The sequence below is a fragment of the Ambystoma mexicanum genome, chromosome 1q (assembly GCF_040938575.1).
Source record: "Ambystoma mexicanum isolate Mex_15411 chromosome 1q, UKY_AmexF1_1, whole genome shotgun sequence".
In the NCBI taxonomy this organism is placed as follows: domain Eukaryota; kingdom Metazoa; phylum Chordata; class Amphibia; order Caudata; family Ambystomatidae; genus Ambystoma; species Ambystoma mexicanum.
Window position 1 is genome coordinate 908,317,269 of NC_090922.1, and position 24,664 is coordinate 908,341,932.

Consider the following 24,664-nt stretch of genomic DNA (forward strand, 5'->3'; position numbering starts at 1 on the left):
TTCGGTTCTTCGGACCTGTTCGTTTGTGAAGATTTCCATGATGTCTTTGTTTTCTTCTACCCCGCGGCTGGGTTTCAAGAAGTGTCGGGACTGCGGTTCCAAGATGTCGCTGACGGACCCGCACGACACCTGCCTCTGGTGCCTCGGTGAGGACCATGCCACGGGCGATTGTGATGTTTGCCAGTCATTAACTTTGAGGGCCCTGCGGGAGCGTAGGAAGAAGCTTTCTGTCGGTAAGGTGGCCAAGCCCCGGAAGTCGAGATCGACTGGGCTTTTTACTGACTATTCGAGGGGCGACTCTCCGCATCGTCGGCATAAGTCTGGGGGGGTCTCGGTCCTGGAGCGGGTCCCGCCATTCTTCTGCCTCTTCGAGGCACTCACGGAAGAGCCATCACCGGTCGCCTTCTCCGTCCTCGTCTGAGGACTCCGCCCGTCGGCGGATTGCTTGTCCCAACAAGCATTCCACTCCTGCGGAATGGGATTCATTTCGGCAGGAGATGATGGCGATTTTTCAGTCGCAGGGCTCTTTTCCATCTGCGCCATCGAAAGACGCCAGCCATGACCGTGCTGGAGCCACCACTCGCACGCCTTCGGGCTCGGGTGGTCGGAGCGATCATTGAGCACCTTCGAGGTCTCGATCAGACAAGGTGGATCGCTCTAGAAATGCCCGCTCCAGGTCCTGGTCCTTGACGCCCTCGAGACCGTTGGAGCCTGTCAGGTCTTCGAAGAAGACATCGACCTTTGTTGCCGAGGTCGTCGAAGGACTCTCTCGAGGCTCCGCCTCTGAGGAAGCCATCGATGCCATTGGCGCCCAGGCTGTCAAAGGACACGCTCGGGGCTCCGCCCTCAAGGACTGTGTCGAACCCGTCGCGCCACGCTCTACGTCGACGCCGATTCCATCGACACCCTCGATTCCTTTCGAGGCTGCTTTGTCGCAGGTACCCCGTGGCACGGTGGAACCCCCTAGAAAAGCTCTGGCCAAGTCCAAAAATGTCTTTGTGCCTTTTTCTGTGCCCCATTCTAGTCTCTGGATTATATTTCTGAGGTGGAGGAAGAAGGTTTGATTACTGCTGAGGTACCTGACGAGATTTTGTCTGGTCATAGCCAGCTTGAAGACCTGCGTCAGTCGTTGAACGACGCCAGTGGGTTGGACACCTCTCCGGAGGTGGAATTCTGTAGGCCTGAGCCTAGTACCCACGCTGAGTCCTCGTACCGGCGCCTTATGTCGAGGGTAACGGAATACTTGGGGTGGTCTGCGCCACCAGTAGATTTTCTGCAGGATGACCTGACGGATATCCTTGACCAAGGTCTGCCAACTGACCCAGTTTTGCCATTCCATATGGCCTTGCAGAGAAGGGTGGCAGCGGCTTGGACTGCTCCTGGGAGTCTCCTGGCAGTGAGCAAGTCTTTGCCGAAAAAATATCATCCAGCCAGTAGCGACCCAGACTACGCACCCCACTCCAGAGAGTTTGGTGGTGCAGGCTGCTACGTCCCCGGCAAAACGGGCATCGTACCCTACCATCCCTCCTGATAGGGAAGACAAACGTTTGGATGGCTGGGCGAAGAAAGTGTTTTCTTCAGGGGGTATGGCTTTGCAGGCTGTCAACTCTGTGTGTGATTTAGCACGTTTCACTCATACTCTGTGGAATTGTGTCTATTTGGCGGCTGAACACATTCCCGAAGGGGAGGAATGGGATGGCTTTCTTGCTCTTATTCAGGATGGCAAGGATGCCATGTTTGAATCCGTTCGGTCGGGTCTGGACATGGCAGATTGCGTCAGCCGGTCCATGGTGGCAAGCACCGTAATGCGCAGATTTGCATGGTTGCGGAAGTCGGGTTTTGCTCCTGATGTACAAGCCCGGCTCCTCAACATGCCCTTTGATGGAGAACATCTTTTTGACAGCAAGGCTGACGAGAGCCTTGAGAGGTTGCAGACCTCCAAAGCTGCAGCGAAGTCGTTGAGTGCTGCAGTTCGCCAACCTCTGCCTTTCTGTCCTAAGGGACAACGATGGAAGGGAGGTTCCTTTCGATATTACTCATCTTTTGGTAGATCGAGGGGAGATGCAAGTCAAAGGGGCAACCATAGGAGTACCGGAGGTGGAAAACAAGGTACTTGAGGTGCCAAGGCCGCTCGGGCAGTTGCCTCTTTACCCTCAGGCAATGCCGCAGCCGCTTCAACTCAGTCATGATGCCATGTCCCATGGTTCGCCGGTTGGGGGAAGGCTGGCGCAGTGTCTTGTAGAATGGCATGCCATTACTTCAGATGTGTGGGTTTTGGAGATCATAACCCACGGCTACTGTCTTCCTTTCCGGCAGAGGCCTCGCAACAATCCACCAGGGAATCTCTCTTTGAAGAGTCCGGATCCGCTCCTTGCGCAGGAAATACAATCCCTGCTGGAGAAAGGCACCATAGAACTAGTGCCTGTAGTGGAGAGGAACAAGGGATGGTATTTCCCTTATTTTTTGGTTTCCGAGAAGGACGGGGGATTGAGACCCATCATGGGCTTGCGCGGTTTGAACAAGCTCCTCAGGAAGAACAAGTTCAAGATGGTTACTCTTTCTCAAGTCCTCCAGGCCCTTCAACTGCAGGACTGGTTGGTGTCTCTCGACCTCAAGGACGTTTACTTTCATGTGCCGATTCATCCCAAGCAAAAGAAGTACCTGAGGATTGGTTGATCAGGGCGCGCTCTCCCAAGCAAGTCCTGGATCATCTGTCGGTCACCTGCCACTCCCTTCACAGGCTGGGCTTCTACTTGACGCCAACACAACTGCACCAGTACATCGGAGCAGTGCTAGACACATCCCTGGGGCAGTGTTTCCTTCCCCAGGTGAGGGCTCATCACATTCAGCAGATGGTGCACAAGTTTCAACATGCCCAGAGTCACCCTGCATTCGAGTTCTTGAGGTTGCTCGGCCTCATGGCATCCTGCATTCTTCTGGTGCCAGAGGCCAAGTTGCGGATGAGATCTCTGCAATGGGCACTCAAAATGCAGTGGTCGCAGTCGTCCGGCAGGATGTCGGACCCCGTTCAGGTGCCGCCCTCAGTCGCCCCGGACCTTCTGTGGTGGGCCGTCGAAGGCAATCTGATGAAGGGGGCTTCATTTTGGCTACCCTGGCCAGAGGTAATGATCGTGACGGACGCATCCTTCACGGGATGGGGAGCTCATGCCAACGAGTTGACAGTCAGCGGTCGTTGGACTCCGTCGGAGTCCAGACTCCATATCAATCTTGAGCAGGCAGAGCGCGATCCCTCAAGAGTGGGAGCTGGCTCAGGAGATTCTCATGGAGATCTTCGGCCTTTGGGGGAACCCCACAAGTGGATCTCTTCTCCTCCAGTGTCAACCGGAAGTGCGAAAGGTTCTGCTTGTGGGAATTTCCTCCAAGAGGAGCCTTAGGGGACGCGTTTGTGGTGGAGTGGTCCTTCCCACTGCTGTACGCGTTTCCTCCAGTCCCCGTCATTCCGCAAGTGCTGCGGAGGCTACAGAGGTTTGGTTCCCGGATGATCCTCATTGCTCTGGCATGGGCCCAGAGAACGTGGTACCCGGACCTTCTCAACTTGTCCATCTGCCCTCCATGTCGTCTTCCCTACCGAGACGATCTGCTCTCACGGGAGGGGGTCAGGTTCTCCAGCCAGAGGTCAGATCCCAAAACCTTCACGCTTGGCTTCTGAAAAATTGAGGTATAAGGATTGGGACCTCCCTGAAGACGTGATGGAGGTGTTGCTGACGGCCATATGGCCTGCAACAAAGTCCCTGTACCGTTGCCGTTGGAGAAAGTTTTGCGACTGGTGCAGGGTTAAGAATGTGGATCCTTTTTCATGTGACATTCCTGTGGTTCTGTCCTTTTTGCTTTCTTTAGCCCACAAGGGCCTGCAAATGGGTACCATTAAAGGTTACCTGGCGGTGCTGTCCATATTTAAGTGCTCGTCTGAGGAGTGTTCTTATTTCAAAATTCCTTTAATTGTGGATGATCAGCTCTTTATTGGTTAAGCTTGAAGGCGTTTGCGACAAGCTGTTACTAAGCAGACTTTGTCTAGATGAATTATCTTGGCAATTTCTGAATGTTACCGCTTGGCGGGTAAGGACCCTCCGGTAGGCTTACGGGCCCATTCTACTAGGGGTATGGCTGCCTCTACTGCCCTGCAGAGAGGTGTTCCTATTTGTAACACCTGCGAAGCAGCCACTTGGGCTTTGGTCCACACTTTTGTTAGACTCTACTCCCTAGATTATCCATGGGCAGGATATGGCCTATGGCAAGGCGGTCCTTTACTCTGCAATTTGATTGGGCATTCTAAATTTCTGTATTCTAAATTCTTTTCCCTTCTCCATACGTTGCTACTGCTTTGGGAGTCTGTCATAGATATGGAATACGTCAGAGGACCCAATCCCCTCGAAGAACAAATTACTCTCTTAACTGGTAACGTTCTTTCGATGGGATGGTCCGACGACGTACCAGTACAGTTAGCAACTGTGCTGGGGATTAACAAATTTGTAATGAGCCAGTAGCACCGGAAGGTCAGGCGCCGGTACGTTTTTACGGTTCTGACACCGGCCGGACCCGTAATGAGGCCCAATGAAGAAAAAATTGTATTCTTACATCAGAAAATTGAATTAAAGGTGTACTTTAAGATCCAGATATTCCAGTCCTTCAATATTTAAGGATAGTGTAATTTCTGCAGACTTTTTCCTCATTGTGGTAGTGGCAATTGCATAATGCCCTGCTTCAGGGATGATATACACAAATACAGATTACTGTGCATCGATTGTCATTGATTGTTTATATGGGTGTTACATTTTCTGATGGGCATATTTATTTGTAGCATTGAAATGCCCTTGTGCACTGTGGGTACATATGGTACTCCGGCTTCTGTAGGACTGCAACGTTTCATCTGTTCCCCCTTAGAATTGGTGTTCAATCCTAGGCTTTTAGTACATTTGCTGTGGAAGTTTGTGCTGTAAAATCACCTTCACTCTTCACTTTGACTCTGTTTTGTTATAAAGAAAAATGCTGCCTACAAATTAAGCAACGCAGGCAGTGTTTTGTAACGGAATCCTATGGAATCCGCCTGCTCATTAACAGTTGCGCTTGCAAAGCTGATTTGTAGGAATCCATTGGTTTTACGCCTGCATGAAGTCTCATGCAGAGTTAAACATGGTCCTTTTCCAAGACGGAGGAGCAAAGGAAAGCTGCAATGCCAATTCCAGTTTGTTACACACCTGCGCCTTGGAAGAGCACGAAAATTCCCTGGTGTGTAAGAGAAAGGTACAAGTTAAAGCCTTGCATTTCCACCTTGCTGCACTTCAGAACATTTAAAATGTCCCATTAGTGGTTTTAGACAGACTCACTTCTCTTGCTCACTCACACCAGTGTTAAGGATTTCAATCAGGCAGGACACACCTTGGTCTCAGTCTAATATGCAGCCATCTTTTTGTCACTGCGAAAATGCAGTTTTGAGGTCCTGGTGTGCACAGGAGCCAGCGCAGCTAGGTTGCTGTTTCTCGCGCAATTGCAGCATGGTGATGTTGGGAAATGCTGCTGAGTGGGTCAATATATCCCACACCAGTCACTTTTACTGTTTACAAATTCCACCAGCTGCCACTGTGTATTATTAAACTTTTAATTGTCATCGATTCAGTGGCGCAGCCTCTGAGAGGTGCTTTTAAATTGATTGCAAATAATATAGGTATGTTAAACAAACTTTAGTTACCAAATTTAATCGGATTGAAAAACACCTGGTTCACACGCATTAATGGCCTCAGCATTGCTTTGCAAGGAGTATGATAAATTTGCTTCTTGTAGTCATGCGATCATTTGATTTTATGTCAAACAGAGCTTCAGTAATAAGACTAGCATATGAGCATGGATTCCTTGGGTAAGCTATCTGTTTTTTTGAATGCCAGATTTCACTAAAACAACGTTATCACAATTTTCGGATTATAAGTACCCGTTTCATTTTAACATTCATGAATGTAAACACAGTTTTACACGGTTCTAATATACACGAGACAACACATGTGAATACATTGGGTGAAGGAAGACATTACAGCAGCACCCATGTTTGTTTTGCACTTTTTAATGATGAGCCTTCTTCCTTTTAATAGGATGCTGTGAGTCACGTGAACAACCAAGCAAAGAATTCAATTAAAGTAAACTGGATGCCTCCAAAAGACAATATTAGCAATATCCAATTGAGGTAACTATTTTGGATGTTTTTTGTGTTTGTCTTTGCTCATAAATGTTACTGCATTTAGGCCCTGTGAACCTTTTGAACTGAACTGTTTTTTCTAGTCTTTCCATATTGTATTGTTGCTGCATTTTAGACCCTGCACACCTCTTGAATCTGTGTTTTCTGGCACTACACGTATTTGATTGTGGCCGCATATCTAGGCCTTGTGCATCTTTTGAATCTAAATGTGGTGGTAGACTTTCAATATTAGATTTTTGCTGCATTTAGGACCATTTCATGGCTTAAATCCAACTGCTGTTTTAGGAACTGCACATTGTGTATAGGCTCGTTATAAATACCCAATAAATACATATTTGATTGTGGCTGCATGTCTAGGCCCTGTGCACCTTTTGAATCTGTGTTCCTACTCTTTCCATGTTAGATTGTTGCTGCATTTGAGGCCCTGTGCTCCCTTTGAAACTAACAGTGTTCCTAGGCTTTCAATATTAGATTTTTGCTGCATATTAGACCCTGTGCACGTCTAGAATCCAACTGTGTTCTCGGCACCGCTCACATTTGATTGTTGTGTCATCTATAGTCCCTGTGAACCTTTTAAATCCAACTGTGTTTTCGGATACTGCTCACATTTGATTGTTGCAGCATTTTTAGGCCCTGGAAAATAACGTCAGGCTCCGCCACCTGCCCATCCCTAATCTCAGTAGTCAAAGTCCCTCCACTGCATCTGCTCCTAGACTACTCCTCCACCATGCACAATGGCTCCAACGCTTGAGGAACCCTCTGGTGTATCGGAATCCCCCACCGTCCCACCTCCTGTTCTCCCTCCACTGCCCCCGTCCCCTAAAATGAACCACAGTCAACACCTCCCACCCTCCCCACCTTGCCACAAACCCATTCACACCATGTACAACCCCCTTCCAACAAAAGTTCCACATCCAACAACCCACCCTGTGGCACTCCCCCCTTCGCCTCCTTTCTTTCCACCTCTCATCCTTCTCATTCCTAAGCACAGCCTGTTCAGCACTGGCTAAGATGCCCCCCTCAGCAGCCTCTCCCACCCTAACTCATACTCCTCTAGCATCCTCATTTTGCCCTAGACATAGAAGCCCCTCTACCCACAGACACACTTCCCACAATCGTATGTGTCCCACTCATTTGCACAGCCACTCCCTCCCTCCCTCCCTCCCTCCTCTCAGCCCTACCATCCTCTCTTTAACTCTCCTGGTAACTTCACTAGCCCCTCACCCCTCCACCCTCCGAGGTGCCAGCCCCCTTACTCTTCTATCTCCCCCCCTCATCGCCCTCCTTTGCCTCTGCCTTCCTTACTGCTTTCAATCCCTCTTCTTTCAGACCCACCACTCGCTCCGCCTATCCCCCCCCGGAACCCCTCTCAGAATCAAATACCCCTCTCAGACTACACTCTTCTCTGGCCAGCACCCCCCAACCCCCACTCTTGAATACTCAAAACCAGATCGGTCTCCAGAAACAAACACATGATATATGACTTTCTCTCAGACGAAAACCCAGACATCCTCTTCATTACCGAAACCTGGTTCTCGGACGGCTTCCTTCCTACTGCGCACAAGGCCTTCTCCCTTGGTTACTCCCGGATGGTGCACAACCGATCCAGTAGAGCAGGGGCAATAGCCATCCTCAAACCTCACCTCACACCCCTACACTCCAAGAAACAACCCTGCAGCGATGATTGTGAATCCCTGCTTGTCAAATTCCAACTCTGACCTTTTTTTATCCACTCCTTCATCATACTTTACAGACCCCCAGGTGATAACAGCACTTTTGGCAGATTCTCTTAGTGACTCCATAGCCGCTATCATGATCTCACACACCTCACTCATCCTACTAGATGATCTGAACATCTGGTTTGACAACCCCTCCAACCACATGACCCGTCATCTCATTATTTGGAAGCCCACAACTTGTCACAACTTATCTTGGAGTCCACCCACATGGCACGTCGCACTCTGAATGCTGTGTTCAGCGCCTCCAATCTAATCTCCTCACTCCACCCCCTAATCTGGACTGATCACTCTGCCATCCTTTTCTCTCTCCTAAAATCCTCCCCACCTCCCACTGCCTCCTCCACCCAGATTCTGCTTATTTTCTCCCTGCATTTGTCCAACTCCTTATTCTCCTACCTTTCCTCACTCCCCCTCCAAGGCAGGACCCCCTCCCCTGGCCAATGGATCTGCAATGCCCTTTCTCCCCTCACTCTGACCAGAGGTGCCTCTCACCATGCAGGCCTTTACGCCAGATAGTTCAACACCCCCTCCCTCAAATCCCAAAAGACCATCACCCACCACCTGGAACGCCAATGGCGCACCACCCTACCCTCAGAACAAAGCCACCCTTGCTAGACACAACAGGGTTTACAGGATGGAAAACAGGAAAGCCCAAAAATATTTCTATAGCACCCACATCTCTAACACCAACGACCCCTGTAAGGTACCCCACAAGATTATCTCAAAGTTCAAGACTCCTCTCTGTGCAACACCCCCTCGCCGTCTCCCAAGCACTCTGTGATGTCCTGTCAGACCTCTACTGCAGCACAGCCATTGAAAGAAACCTCCATCTATAATAAGCTAGCAACCTACCCCCCACTCTCGCTCCATTCCCCCTCTACTTTCACTCCACTGCATCCTACACGCTCCCTGTTCTGCTCGTTCTCAGCCATCTCCCACCCCAAATTCCTAAGGCTTCTCTCAAATAGCTGTCCCTCAAGGTCCCCTGGAGAACCTTGCCCCCCAACCCCGGTTCTCCTCGAGAACATTCCCTCTGCCACATGTACAGGCAGCCTACATCAGGCATTTTCCCAGAAACATACAAAACTGCTCACATTAAACCTTTACAAAAAAAAAGACCTCTCCAGACCCCGTCACTCCCTCCAATTACAGCCCAATCACCAACAATTGGTTGATTGCCAAATTCCAGGATCACACAGCTCAGCCTCTTCGTAGAATCCCACGGCCTTCTAGACCCAGCCCAGTCAGGTTTCACATCGCTCCATATAACCAAATCCTCCCGTATCTCAATCTGTGACAACCTGAAAGAACAGAGTACGAAGGCTGCACCGCACTCCCCCTCCTTAATTTCTCAACAGTTTTTGATATGATCAAACACACCACTCTCATAAAGAGACTCTTCTCCCTAGGCATCAGGCACTGTGCCCTTAGATGGACCACTCCCAAATCACCATTCTCTACCCTTTCTCATCTGCCGCCCGGCCTGTCCTTCATGGAGTCCCTCAGGGATCTTCCCTCTCACCTCTCCCTTTCCACCTTTACTTATCCTCAGTCCCCTGACTCATCTGTTCCCACAACCTCACCTGCTACAACTACGTTGAGGACATACAGATCATTTTCAAGATCCCAACTCCCTGTCTTCACCATACCCAGATCTTGCCTCACACTACTGGATGATGAACAACCACCTCCCCCTAAATCCGGTCAAAACTGAAATCCTAAACTGCAGCAAACCTGATCTCTCCCAACCCACCCATTGGATGGATTTGAGGATGGACTACGTCTTGCATTTGGATTTTTAAGGGATGGGCAATTTATTACCATTTAATGCATTTTGAGGGGGGCCATTGCCTCCGCACTTGAACTGTTTGATGCGAGCAATTTATTGCAGTTGGACAAACTTGAAAGTGGGCAGTGGATCACATTTAGTAGAATATATCGCACTTTATTGCACTTAGATAGATTCTAGAGGGCAGGAAATGCGTTGCACCAGGATGGATTTGGGGGTGGAATATGAGCTGCATTTGGATCGTTTAGGGGTGGCAATGTTTTACTTTTCAGTGCATTCTAATAGTGGGCTTTCTCTCTGTATCTGAACTGTCTGATGGGGCTAATGTATTGCAGTTGGACAGAGTTGAGAGTGGGCGGCGTATCCGATAAACACTGAGGGTGGGCAATATATTGCACCTAGATGAAGTCTTTGGAGACAGACCTTGTATAGCACTCGGAAGGCTTGTGCAGTTGACCAGGGTGCTAAACTTAGTCGAGTCCATGAGGGCAAACAAGTTATGATTTCTATGCATTTGCTGATTTTGTTCACTACATGTAATGCAGATGTTGGCAGAATGCTGTCTATACGGTTAAGTGAGGTCTTCAATGTAGCCACCTAATGATTGCTGGATGCATGCAGAATGCACCCACCGTACGTTGCCGAATGTGCCAATTCTGGGTCTTTTACTTTTACCCAAAGGTGCGGCCTCACTCCCGCCCGCATCTGCTTTCACATACAACTCGAATGAAAATCTTTCTTGCCAAAAATGTGAACTGTAATTACACACATACTTGACTATCCTCTCCCACATCCCCCTCCAGCCTGTTTTCCTAGTGTACCTCGCTCCACCCATGCACATGCCAATTAGACTAGAGTGTCTTGCAGGGACTCACCCAAACCCTCATAACGTTTAATGGCCATTATGTACACACGCATACTATCGCCTTCTGACTTCTCCATACTTCAGACCTCGGTCCCCCCAAGGGCGTTCAAACTACAGCGCACTGGGACCATACACATGGTGAAAGCATACTTGCCAACCCTACAGATTTAGGCAGTAGGCTACTGCTTTTGAAGCAGCCCTACTGCATACAGATTTCATTGACAGATCCTACTGCTTTTTACAGTGGCAAGTAATTTATGTGATTCTAATGCAGACTGCTTGAGACCAGTCCAGGACAAAGCATGCAATGCATGAATTAGTCTGACTGTACAGTGGGCTAGTAGGTGATTACTTTGATTGGGCACAGACCAATCCACTGACCTGTCAGCTACGTGACTCTCTCCTGCACTCTTGCCAGTACAACCCTTAGGTGAACCAGCAGTGAAAGCAAGTGGCAGAGTGTAACACCATCACACAGCATCTGCTGACAGTTTGGTGTTAGCATTCAGAATTATACATTTTTAACATTTCAACATCTTTCCATGTTGTGCTGTTTGTATGTTTTGTATGTTCCTGTGATTTCATTGTTATGGGAATTGTTATTTTTCAAACTTGAAAAATCCTACATCTTTTTGGTCACAGAATGTTGGCAAGTATGTGAAAGAGCTATACAAATGACGAGATGAAATGAACCGGTAAAAAATGAAATTCGAATTTTCAATGGTGCTCACTCAACACATAAAGACTCATGTTCTCCATCATTATCTATTAACTATAGGACCACATGACCGTACTTATGCAAATAGTTCAAACTATTCAAAACAATGTATAAGGTGCTCTGGAACCCTTCAGACTGTGCTTTTGTTTTGGAAAAAATGAGTGAAATGAGTAGTGAACCACCCCCAGGACAACTAGGTGCTACAGCTTCCCCAAACATCTGGTAACGAGCATAGAGGAAGTCCATTTTAAAGACCTGAAAGCTGAATGAGAAAAGACTTCTGCCCAATGCAAGATGGCAGTGAGGTAATGAAGTGCACAGTACCAGGTGGAGCATACTCATCCAAATGCCCAGACCTCAACCAAGTGAAAATTGACTGCAAGTGACTCCACATGACCGGTCCAACCACCTTTCCGTCCTGGCTTATGTAAGCATGTGGAACTTTTTCTGCTGTAACTTCAAAATTACTAGTGCATCAATTCCAAAATGTATCCAACAAAATGTTTGTCAGCAAAGCAGATCATCTATGATGTAATTTAGCTCATTTTTTGGATAAACTCCAATTTTGATTTTACCTGGCTACAAAATATTTGTTTTTCCCCGCAAACATGTTTTGGGGCCAAGACCCTTCATTGAGGAAAACCATCTCCGGTTCCGGAAGCATCTCAAGTCCTTCCTCTTTGCCTCTGCCTTTGCCCCCCTTATCCCCGTTGATCTGTTTTTTCTCTTGGCATTGTGCACCTGGCCACCCTCTGTCATTCGGGCCCAGCTACCTGCTAACCCTGCCACCCTCCTGCACTGCCTCCAGGCCATCCTCTGCACTAGGGTTCTGTATCTGTACCCATACAGTCCCCCCTCCCACTTCTTCTGCACTTATCAGATATACCTTATCTGACAGTCACCTGCCACTTGCTGGCTGCACTACCATGGTTTATCGCCCTTATTTATTGATTTATTTAATTTAATGTTTATTTCTGTTTTCTCTCCTCTGTTCCACACTGTCCACACCTCCCCCTTCCATTCACTTTCCCCTTTTCCCTTTTCCATGCACTTGCGCCTTCTTAGATGTCACTGGGCATGGTAAGATCGCTGTTTTCATTTTTTGTTCTCCCTTGTTACCCTCCCTTTTTGCCTGGTCGTGCTCTGAAACACTTGTGTACAAGCGATATAAATAAAATATTTAATTTCATTGGCTGTAAACTATGTATATATGTTTTGCAGTGGAGTCTCACATTGGTCGACACTGCAATTTACCGGGCACATGGAGGAGATGCCTCGAAGTCTGATGTTTTGTGTGCGCATGGCAAGAAAGAACCAGAAACTCTGCAATGGTGGGGAGGCCACATTGGCTACAGTTTGGAGCCATTGCAGGAAGGTGGTGTGGTCCAACGTATTATAGGGGGGGGGGAATAGTTCCAGGAGAATATGAATGTTGTGGGATCCCATGACTGCTTTTCTGGCACCTGATACCAGACCAATATCAATGTTCTCTGATTTATCTTGAAGGTCAACACCTGGACGGGCAAGTATTTAAAATGTGTTGGAACCCATGGGGCTTTTTGGAGCTAGGCATAGACCACCATTATATTTGAGTTCCAGGAAATACTTGTAATAGGGCGGTAGGTATTGTAGGCTTAAGTTCCAAGTGAACTTCTTTATGGAGGACACTGATCATAGTGTGTCAATGCTTTTGGGACCATACGTGGGCTCAATGCACTACTGATGAGTGCTGAAACTGGTTTTTATAGGGTACAGTTGCAATGGCTCCAGGGCAGAAAACTACAGAGTCTTTCAGGATGGTCGGTTTCATGGAGTTGAGGGGTGTGTGCTTTCAGCTGTGTTTTCTACGTATGTCCGGAAAGTGGCGAGTTTGTTAAGTTCTTGTTTCTGGGAAACTGCACATAGCTTCTGATGTCTGTTAAAGACTACCTGTATTTTGGTTGGTAATTGTCCTCAATGTGCAATAAATAGCTTTCGTTTTTAGAGGCGAGTGCTCCTCTGTGTTATTTGCTAACATGGATTTTAATGTTTTGCAGTGGGCTTAAAATGGTTCTGTTTTAATTGTATGAACACGTTGTTCTGAGTTTTCTTTTTTTGTTGTCTTTTTGGAATGGGGTGCATGTTTCAAGTGTCTGAGATGTTTGGGTGGTCCGTGTACTTAACAGTCCTTTAGGGTTGGTTGGTTAAAGTTAAAATGTCAGTTAGCTCTTCAGTAAATTTTTTGGATAGGTGTTTAATATTTCACGTGAGCCGAACTAGTTTGGCAGGATTTCTTTCCGTTGTTACTTATTGATCTACAACATCTCCATCAATCATACTGAGATAACTAAAACATGCCATACAGCCTTTTCCCCTATCATCGTGATGTGGTCCTATATATTTGATGACATGTCATGCATTATTGTAACACTGATTTGAAAAGGTGATCTATAAATAAAACTAGTGGAAAAGCCTGTCTACTTGGGCCAAAGTTGTGTTGCATGGAGGTTTCTCATTGTTTTTTGTTAAATTTCTGTTGAGCAGTGTTTTCTTGACCCATGATGCTGGCGCAAACATTTTTGTTGCATTCACAATTGTTTTCCCCTTCAAGGGCTCTTTTTGCGTCCGTCATATTTATTCTACGGGCTGCTGAACGTGACAGTCAGTTGAATGTCCCGTTGGAGAGCCGTTTCCTGAGCTGTCGTATTGACCCTATTTGTTCGTTCGCTTGCAGTATTCTTTTCACGCTGACTTTCCCTTTGTTGCAGAGCCTTGTTTGTCCGACTGATACGTTGAGCCTAATTTCTTCAGCACTTAACTTTTTCTGAATCTTCATGTGGTAGAATTCTCTTAGGAGGCCTCGTGGAGGAGTGACATGCTGAAAATATTTGTATTTACAGAAAGACATCTGTATGGGGGGGGAAAAGTCATTTTTTTATATTAGAGAAATATTGCTTAATCAAATGAATATTTAAATGTATATTTTTTATTAGTGCTATCTTTCCATTGTCATAGAACATTATCCTTGGGATACAGAAGATACAGTATGTTTTCATTAACACAAGATTACTATATATCCTAAAGCAACAGCTCCCGCTAGTGGGGACAACAGGCGAAGTGGACAGTCTCTACTACACATGACTTGCTTCGGACAAACATACACCTGGCCTTTTATTATATTGTATGATAGTCTGTATTAATGTGAAGTTTTTATGACACTCTAATACCCGATTCCTCCTGCTAAGAAGTGCTACACAGTAACTATAGATCACTTAATGTCAGATACCTCACACTTCTGAAATATATTTTAATAGGTGTTCTTACACTTCTACATTTGACTTCATCTCTTGTCTTTAATAGGAAGAAGGGTTGAGTAGACCCTCCGTGATTATGAACGTGCACACTTGAAAGGCTGGGTGCACATATTCAGCCATAAACCAAATACCTTGAATTTTAGCTGTTTCACGTGAAACAGATTTTTCAAAATGTTGTAGATTGTTTGAACAAATCAGTCTGGTGTAGGCCGAGACAGGAGGATGCACATCAGTTGAGGGAAAAGGCTGTTGTTGGGGGATAGGTACAATATTGAAATTTGAATTATTTCCGGGCACGTAGGAAATGAAAGTAGGACTCAGTTTAGTGATAGGAAGAGCATTAAATAGGAATTAGTTTAAGGAGGAGTAGAAAACTGAAAAGGAGAGGCAATTTTTAGTGAATATTTTCCTGGCAGGAAAAATGTATGCAGCAGTGCCTTCCAGATTGAGAAAACGAGCATCCCAGAATTGAACGCAAAGGGACCGAGATTACATTTAGTGGCTGTAACTCAATGTGGCATCTTTCGGTGACCAGGCCAAATACGTGTTGCTTTGTAATGTGTGAACTAGAGGTCTTAGAATTCTTTTAATTAAAGTTAAATCATGGAAATATGTTTGCAAAAATAAGGTTTTATAAATGTTTTCATGCAAGATGGCACATTCAGTGGCTGCAACTTCTCTGCCCAGTCCACATAGTTGTTGCATGCTTAGAAAAGCCTTAGAACTATTTGGGAACCGGAAGAGATTATCATCAGTGGCTATAACTGTGTGTGTTTCTCACATTCTCTAGTAGAGAAGAGAGAATCCATGTGCCTACTTGTGTGACACAAACACAGGTGGCCATTGCATGTCAGATTAAGGAGAACAGCAAGATCATTTGTTTGGAGACCACAGCATTGAGGAGATTAGATTGTCTTCAACTGTGCCATATTTTTTATCATCGGACCAAATATGTTTTTCTTGTGTAGAAAAGCTTTAGAATTATGTTTGCAAATTAAAAATCTTAGAAACCTTATTGATAATGCAAAATCTTAGAATTTCGTTTGCAAATCAAACCTCTTAGAAATGTGTGTATGCAAGAGAGTGCATGTAAGTACTGTGAGTGCTTCACCTTTGCATGGCCAGTCAACACACGTGTCTGCAGAGAAAAGCATTAGATATTATTTGCAGGCAGAGGGAGATTATATTCTGTGGTGATACGAGTGCACCATCCTTGTGTAGCTGATCCACATACATGCTACCTGAATAGAAAGGTATTCAAGTTTGTTTTGTGAATGGACACGTCTTGGAAACGTGTTTTTGCAACAGAGAACATCCAGCGAGTGTAACAGAGTTTTTTTTCTTTTTTAGCAGGTCCACATACCTGTTCTGGCATAGAAAAGTTACACCATTCTTTGTAGGCATGAGTCGAGTTTAGTCGGAGGCTGTAACTTGGTGTAACATTTCTTCTAGCAGGGAGGAAAGAATCAATGTGACCGCTCACATGACCTAAACATACCATTGCTTGTCAGATAGAATGTGACTATCAACACTGGTTTGTTTTGAGGCAGCATCATTCAGGAGATTCCTTAGAGTGTCTGTAACGGAGTGTAATAAAAAAATGGGAGCGGTTAAAAGTAATGAATACATCTCAATTACTCTGGGCAACCTTTCACACCCTTGTGCTTATCCTGTCTCTGCATTGCGGAAGGGGAGCGAGTCAGTCATGACCCTGCTACCAATGGGAGCAGTCCTGCCCGAACTGCTAGGCTACATTCCCTCCACAAAGAAACACTTGCATCCCCAAACATAGTTCCTTTATGCGAAAGAAAAGTCTTAGACATCTTTTAGAGTTATTTGTATGCAAACAAGCGCATTCAGTGGGTGCACATGAGTGTCATTTTTATGTGGTCAGTTTCCATACTTCTTGCATATCAAAGTCTTAGAATGTTTTTTTCAAATGAAAAGCTGTACTGGAGAGACCCCCGGCCGGCCCGTAGAGTTGGGGATTGCTCTGCATTACTTTAAGACAAGATTGCTGCACCTTGAGATGGATGGGGGTGCAGGTTTTCTTACTCCAACACCAATCAATAAGGACAACTCAATAGTTTGGCAAAGAGGAGTCCATTTAATGACAAATACAAAAAAAGGGGAAACATGGAAATCAACAGTCTTGCAATAGCCCATCTCGCTTCAACTCCCAAAAACTTCATACAGACAATAACATTTATACCCAAAACTCATCATCATTGAAGTGTAATACTCAAAAGTTAACATGCAATTCTATTTGGTTGGCAAAAGGTAACTTTAATATAGGTGCTATATCTATATATGGTAACAGAGTGTGGGGATTGGATAAACACTTTCAGGTGGGCGTCTAAGCCCTTCCTTCAAAAATGACTATGGTAAACGTCACTAAAAGTACGACGTCCCATTGGTTCTACTATCTATAGGACCTAGATTATTTGGTCCATTGTGATTGGGTTGGCATCAACCCCATGCATACATCTCCACTTTACTTAGCAGTACACAGAATGGTCAACCAGGTGCAGGATGCCCCAAGATTCACCCGGCCTCCCTTCCATCAAACATTACTTTAGTGGCTGTGTCAATTAGTTGGCTGTGGTCAGCCTCGAAGCTGTATCTTCTTGTCAGGAAAAATTATGTTATCTCTGTCTGGGCGACAGCCAGGCGTAGGTGTGAAACTGTGCCTCTTCTCGCTCGGCTGCTCACGGACTAGCACACCGTGAATCTGCCTAGTTTTCATTCTATTTGCGCATTTAATTCTTATTCGGCTTGCCACCTACCTGGGCCTCCTTATCTCGGCCTTCCTGAGTTAATTCTGCTTTTGTGTAAAGTGGACTCGGACTTGTATAATGTGCTTCGTTGAGGTAGATATGTAAAAGTGGCGCTTGCCGCAGTCCATCTTCTACTAAGCATAGCAAGCCACACTGTTTTCTTAGCTTCTTGCAGTTTCAAGCATATGTGCAGGCGTTAGCTGGTTGAATATCTTCATCCTGCTTACGGCTTAAGTTTCTTTATATGTCAACATTGTCTCTCCTTCTAAGTTCCCAATATCCTTACTCGTGGCATTTCGTCTCTGTATGTCATCTTTGGGTTGTCTTATCTTCTATCTGCAAGTCTGTCTGGGTCTTCGTGACGTCACCATTCGTCTTCAATTAAGTCCCTTTGAGTTTCTTCTGGGACAGTGTTTAAGCAATCTTCATTTTGTGTCATTTGCTGGCAGGGTTTTCTCAATGGATACCTTACTGTCCAGGGTTGTCTGGTTATCGGTGCTTCAATAGGTATTCTTCTTTTGATAGGCACTGGGCAGAGCCCTACTGCGGCTCTCTGCTGGTTTATTTGTTCATATGTCACAAATCTCGGTGTGAACGTTCCTGGTACTTCAAAATGGGCGACTGGATTGCAGGCCTCGCTCGGGACCTGCTCTAGAAAGCCCTACGACCATACTCCACCAGTATGTCAATCAGTTATCATTGGCTCCACCCCCTGGTGCTCAATGAAAAGCATGACTTCAGTGGGATTGCAAGTGCCTGTGTACCTCTTTCAGATCTTGATTGAGGGTTAATTTGTTAGTGTGATGACCATGATGTTCTTCTTTCAAGCTTGAACAAGGGCTTCTTTCTCAAATTCTCCTTTGCTCTGTGAGACAATGCCAGTGCTCGTCGGGTTGATAAAGGTTGGGCACAGAACCACAATGCCTTTTGTGTACCCTGAACTTAGTAGATATGTACCTCTGGACCTGGATCTTCCCAGAGTATCCTGGTCTTTCTGTTCCTGCGCCACTGCTCGGATACCTCAACACCCTTCAATGCAAAGGCCCTCTGAACCTCCTCTCCTGTTTTCCAACCATCTTTTGCTGTTTCTTTTTATTTCTCCAAAAACAAAGAGGTGGTGGCTGTTAGGATTTGAATTGGTCTTAAACCTCTGGCAATTGCTCTGGGCAACCCACCAGACCATTGTTCTTTGCCTGCCTACCCATTACAGAAACGGGAAATACCATATGGAAATCAGACTTGGGGCAGTCCAACCAACACTGCTAGGTCACATCCCTTCTCTATGAGACCACAAGCATCCCCATACATTAATCAGCATCATCAGTGAGGAGTAGCTTGGGTCTCTCGACCTAGCAGTTACGGGACTCACATCTGGCAAAAGAGTCCCACTCGGGGTGACAAAGCAAAAACAAAGAGGTGATGGCTGGAAGGTTTAGATTTAATCTTAAAACTCTGACAATTGCTCTGGTCAACCATTCAAACCATAGTTCACCTGCCAAGCCATTATAGAAAGGGGAAAGACCATATGCAAATCATGCTTGGTACATGCAGAGGGGACATGGCTTAGCAGTTCAGACTGGGCTGCTCCCATTGGTGGCAGTACCTGACTGATTTGCATATGGCTCGACCCCTTTTGCAATGGTACAGACAGGCTAAAAACTGTGGTGTAGGTTACCCAGAGCAGTACCAGTGGTTCCGATTTATTGAAAACCTTTTAACCATCACTTTTTGGAAATCTTATTATTTCTCCTTCTGTATCTGTCTCTAACACTTCAGCTGTTTCTGTACAAGAGTTGATGCATTATTCTGGTCTCCTACACCCCTCCTTTAGTCCTTAACTCCTTGTTTTTCCCCTTACCTCTGTTCTGTCCTTTTATTTTTCCTCTCTTCTCCTCTATAGGGGTTCCTCCTGTTCCAACCTCCTCTTTAGCTTTTCTTCTACCCTCCGCACAAGCTTCTGCATTACCTTCCTTCATTTACTCTTTCACACTTAATCTCTTTCAGTCCTTGACCAGTCTGCTGGCCTTTCTCTCACTCTCCTCCTCTCACTTGCGTTCTTCCCCTCATTATTTACTATTCCTTGCTGCACTAGAATTGCACTGCCTTTTTTTCTGCATTCACCCACACTCACAATTGAAGGTGATTGGCTTTTATGACAGGGAAAACCTATCTCTTTGCATGCAAATGCCAAATAGCTGCTTAGATATAATAGTTCATGTACTCCACGCAGTGATTGGCTTTCTACATTGAATAGTGCTCCATAGTCGTTCCAGGTTGCTATGCTCTTCCTGACATAGAACAGCAGACTGAACCTTTAATAGTGTTGTCTGACTTTTTTGTTTCTTCAACAATGCAGCATTGGCTAAAGCCGGTCTCTATGCAAGAAGCTTCTGGATGGTCGCACCAGTTCTCAATTTCTCACAGTAGTTCTCTTCCCAGGCTTGTGGGCCTGTCTATGTAGGTACTTAAGTCTTTTGATTTCTCTTGAAGTGAACTATTGTTGTGCTTGCTACCCTAGGTCTGTGGGTTTATTTGTTCCTCCATACTCTTGCTGATCCAGCTGCTTTTTCTTGGACCTCTGATGCAATGAAAATAACAAGTAGATTCTTGCAGGAAATACCATGGGTCTTTTTGACTATTACAAGTCTGTTTCCTCTGGTGATTGTCAGGGTCCCACTTGAGCCTGGCGGGGATATATTTTTTTCAGGCACAACAGGATTGGCACAGGCAGGGTGTGGGAAAAGTGACATCCTGGGAGAATTAAGGTAATGCGGTGAAAACCTGACTAAGGAACTAGGAAATCCCTTGAACCGTGGAGGTTTAGGGCAATCATTGCAGGGGGAGAGCTACTAAGGACCTTTGTCTTCTTCCCTTTCCATGACAAGGTCCAAATCACTTCTATGACTAACAGATGTTATATTTCAGAACAGGCCTACCATTCCTGGCCTGCTCTTCTCCATCCCAGTGAGGGACTCTATCCCGCACAGTGTTCCCTCAGTCTCATTCTTGGGCCTCCTAGGTCTTGATGGTAGAGTGTCGCCTCTAAGGCTGGTGATGGGCTAAGGAGCTTGGGTGAATCATTGGTTTCCACCAGTGCCCATGGCCGCCTCTGCTCCATCACTCCTAAAACATGAAACTTCATCACATACCCCCTTGCTTTCAAAGTAGCCCTGCCTGTGACATGATCTCATGAATGGGGATCTTTCTGATGACTTCTCTGCTAAATATTAAAGCCAAACACAGGTGTCCATTACTTCTCCCAGAAAGCCACCAAGATGACTCTTCCTCAGATAAGTGGTGGTCATCTGAGGTGCCTGGTGTTTCTCTTGGGTAGTGCTAAGCACCTTCAGAAAGTGGCTAAATTCTGTTTCTAAGATTATCTCCTCTAGTAAACAGGGCATGATGGCAGCTACCACAGAAACATCGACCAAAGCTATTTGGACCTGGATACAAGCTTTAGCTTAAATGTCTTGATCACAATGGACACCCGTGATGGTGGAAAGATCATCATTCAAAGGTTGGACTGGATCTGCCCTCATGGCAAACTGTTGACTCCTGAAACTCAGTGATACAATTACTGGCTGCCCATCAACTTTGGTGGGAAGATAATCCTTCCGTTCCAAGGAGCCTTAAGCGAGCAGCTTAACCTAGGATGCAGGGTTGTCATACCCATGCTCCTCTGCTTAGCACCACCCTTCTGATGTATCTGTTTCACCTTGGGACTCTGCTAGTTGACATTAACTGGAGTCCACATTTTATAAGTTGTTTTCTGGACAGGCTCATGCTTTGTGGCCCCACTTAAGAGAATCCTACCACTTAATACATTTTATTTCTGTAGCTGCAGGGATAGGTCTTTGGCTTGCTTTCCCTTCATGCTCAAACCAATGGATTATGGTGCATTTCTTTTCAGGGTCTGGTGCCTTTGAAGAATCTGGGTGGCACAGCCTCTCCAGTTTGGGGCATTGCTTCATTAGGTCACAGTCTCAGGCTTGCTGGATTTTGCTTGATAGGATCAGTTGCAGCCCAGGACAGGTTGCACTGCTTGGTGATCCGCTATCTGGAGCTGAAGATATTGGAAGTGGTGTTCATCATGGTATTTAGGGTCCGAGTCCAGGTCGAGTCTTTACAGAATGCACCTTTTTTAGATAATTTTATTTAGCTCACATTCAGTGCTAAGGACTTCATATTCAGTAAATAGATCCCCTGTCGACAGTGAGCTAAAAAAGGTTCTGACTCACAGTTGGTTGTCTCTGCTATCTGCTCAACATTGATAAAGTAATGATGTACTTGAGCTCTTCAATGATATGAGCTGGTTGGACACCAGTTACTTTAGAATATACTCTAGGCTCATTGTCTTCATACTCACAAGATAAGGTTGATCAGTTTCAGTAGCTGTGGCCTCGGCAGGTAAAGGTGCAGCCTCTGCACTGGGCTCTTCACATTTCTTTTGCCTGTCTGTGGACGTAGCTGGTAAAGGAACCCCCTTACCTTTAACAGCCATTACTCTGCCGACATAAATCACATAGGTGGCTGGTTTGAATTGAATGTACTTGCATCAATCACAAACAATGATTACCTGCAAACTTACGAAAGGCCTGCTTAATAGTTAAAGGAAAATTCACCCATGAAATTATACCTCCAGTGTTCATTCGGTTTGGTATTGGTATGGTATTGTTTATTTATAAAGCGCCTAGACACAGGCAGTGTTTCAAAGTGCTCAAGGAGGGTGGGAACATGGGGGAAAAAACAGCCTCTCAGAGCCCTTGAAATTCTGAGATGATTACGGTCTGCACAGGCAGAGTAAGGGAGAATGATACATTTAACAGTTGAGATACAGCAAATAGGCCCGACAGCGATTCTGTGCACACTAAGGGGTGAAAACAAGAGAGAACAGACAGACGATCTTCAGGCAGAGATGCATTCAGATCCTGCAAGTGCAAGACAGTCATGGGAGTGGGGTCCAAGTGCACCCGGTCTGTAGAGACTGGATTGAGTGCGTAGAGAGAAGCTCTCTTGGATTTATTCAGAAGTGCTGTGAGGGGATGGGGTGCAGGGCCCTGAGGCAAGTGCAAAGAGGACTGGCGGGGGTGCCAGGGACCTGTGATACTCTGAGGTACAACAGGCGTCAGTCAGTAAAGCTGTATGGAAGAAAATGGAAAGTTGTAAAGAGCAGAGAGCTAGGTTTTGCATTGAAGGGGGGGGACAGAGAAGGAGGAGAAGAGGAAGGAATTGAGGAATTTCTGGAACTTAAGAAGATCTAGCTCAAGACGGAGGGTGGCTGGGAGGCTATTCCAGAGGGAGGTGCCTGCTGAGGATAAGGATCTCCCTCCAAATCTCTGCTTTGAGAACTGGCACTTGCAGAAGGTTGTACGTAACTGAGTGGATGGGAATCTATGTGATCACTGCGCCCCCGTAACTGCGACGGCCGAAAATGCTGACACCAGTTACGGCACAGCTCAGTGATCACATGGATCCCCCGCTTTCTGAAATGGTAAGCGGTGGACACCCCAGCACCCCTTGACCCCGTTACTGTGCCCAGGTAGAGCGGGGGACACCAGCACAACCCCTGCTCTGCTTTGGCACAGTAAATGTCACCCTCAATTTGTGCACATTCAAAGTTGCAGTGACTGCGGGGGCGCACAAATGAGGGTGACATTTTGTACAATACCAGTGGAGGGCTTGAGAGGGACAGTATTTAGGTAGGCACCATCGCAGGTAAGTAGGTCCCAGGCCCCAGAGAGCCTTGTGGGCAATGCAGAGGGTCTTGAATTTGATCCTTGCAGCCACAGGTAGCCAGTGAATGGATTTTAGCGCCAGAGAGATGCGGTCCCTGGGTGAGGCAAAGGATAACTCTTGCGGTTCTGCTCTGGATGAGTTGCAGAGGGCATAAGGCAGAAGCAGGGAGGTTGAGGAAGAGGCTGTTGCAGTAGTCCAGCCTAGAGAAAACCAGGACTCTGGAAGACAGTGAGGCACTGGGGGAAATTGAGAAAAGCTAGAGTGCCTCTGAGGATGTGTAGTTGATAGTTACTTTTTTGAGAAGTCGGAAATGTGAGAGGAGTAGCCAAAGATGACCCCAAGCAAAATAGTCTGACTATGCCAATGAGTGATTATTTCACAAGAATAACACTAAGATTTTTATAGAAAATGTTACATAATTGTACCTTTTAAAACAATAAAGTGCAAAAAGACGTGTTTTCAGTAACCTAAATTTACAGAACACTGTCACTGAGCATGGACAATAAAATCCAACAAATAAGAGGTTCCATATGTGAACCAAATTTCACCCAAGACCACTTTGTTTCATCAGGAACTAATTCTCCAAACCCTCTTCTCCTCAGGTTACATAGGCCTTTAATAATATTTCTTAAAAAATAACTATTCCCCTAATTTGTTAAACGTACTCCATCAATTCTGAAATTGGCTCAATTGTTACTTTTTATGCTGTGGTGAAATATGCAATCTAGTCCATGTTGAACCAAACATTTAGATCTATGTCTATTTACACTTATTCTAGTACAATTCATTTTACGATGATTAGCAGCTCCACGCATCGAAATTTTACATGCTGCCAAGCACAAAAACACAATTTCAGTTCTTAGAAACAAAAGTAATAGATGTAGTAAGTCATTTTTTATTTGTTGACATAATTATGTTCCTCTCCTGTATCCTAAATCATTTCTGTCATCATGTAACAAAATGACTGATATTTCACCACTGTCATGATAATGTATTTTTTTCACTATTTCTTCCCATGTGGCCCGCAAAATCCATTCCATTGAACATTTACATTTTCTAATGGTAGTACAGTCAGACTCATGTTACATAATGTTGAAGCCAACAAATCCAGGAATTGCCAATATTCAACACATTCTTTCCCTACATTTAAAAAAATATATACCTTTTAATGTATTTCACACACAAGTACATACATGTATACATACAACCTCTTAACATCTACCTGTGGGTCCATTTTACATAAGCTTCAATGTTAACTTCTTTAACTTGAGCACTTATTACAGCACATACACATGTGGAAACAATTACTAACAGTGCATGCGTAATATAAGATACAGCTATGTGGCTCTAGTACCCACCAATGAACACACAAACACTCTGCCAAACTTGTTTCACAACAAATGCACATGCATTATATTCTTTAAACCACACCCAAACGTGGTACTATTCCAAACACACATATTACAATATTAAACACTTTGTATGAAGACCGTGACCAGTGCGGGTGTGACGGAAGTACCATTTCCAAGCTTTTGTATCTGA

General features: G+C 45.6%; 1 protein-coding gene across 6 annotated transcripts in view; it reads left to right on the plus strand.

Annotated features, from left to right (window-relative positions):
* The window catches only part of LOC138538698 (putative ferric-chelate reductase 1), a 495,175-nt gene that overhangs the window by 325,236 nt on the left and 145,275 nt on the right, over nt 1-24,664 (plus strand). For all 6 annotated transcript variants that reach the window (XM_069641552.1, XM_069641548.1, XM_069641551.1 and 3 more), the window contains one exon: nt 6,102-6,193. In XM_069641552.1, the coding sequence (XP_069497653.1) occupies nt 6,102-6,193 (92 nt within the window). The remainder of the gene's footprint in view (nt 1-6,101; nt 6,194-24,664) is intronic.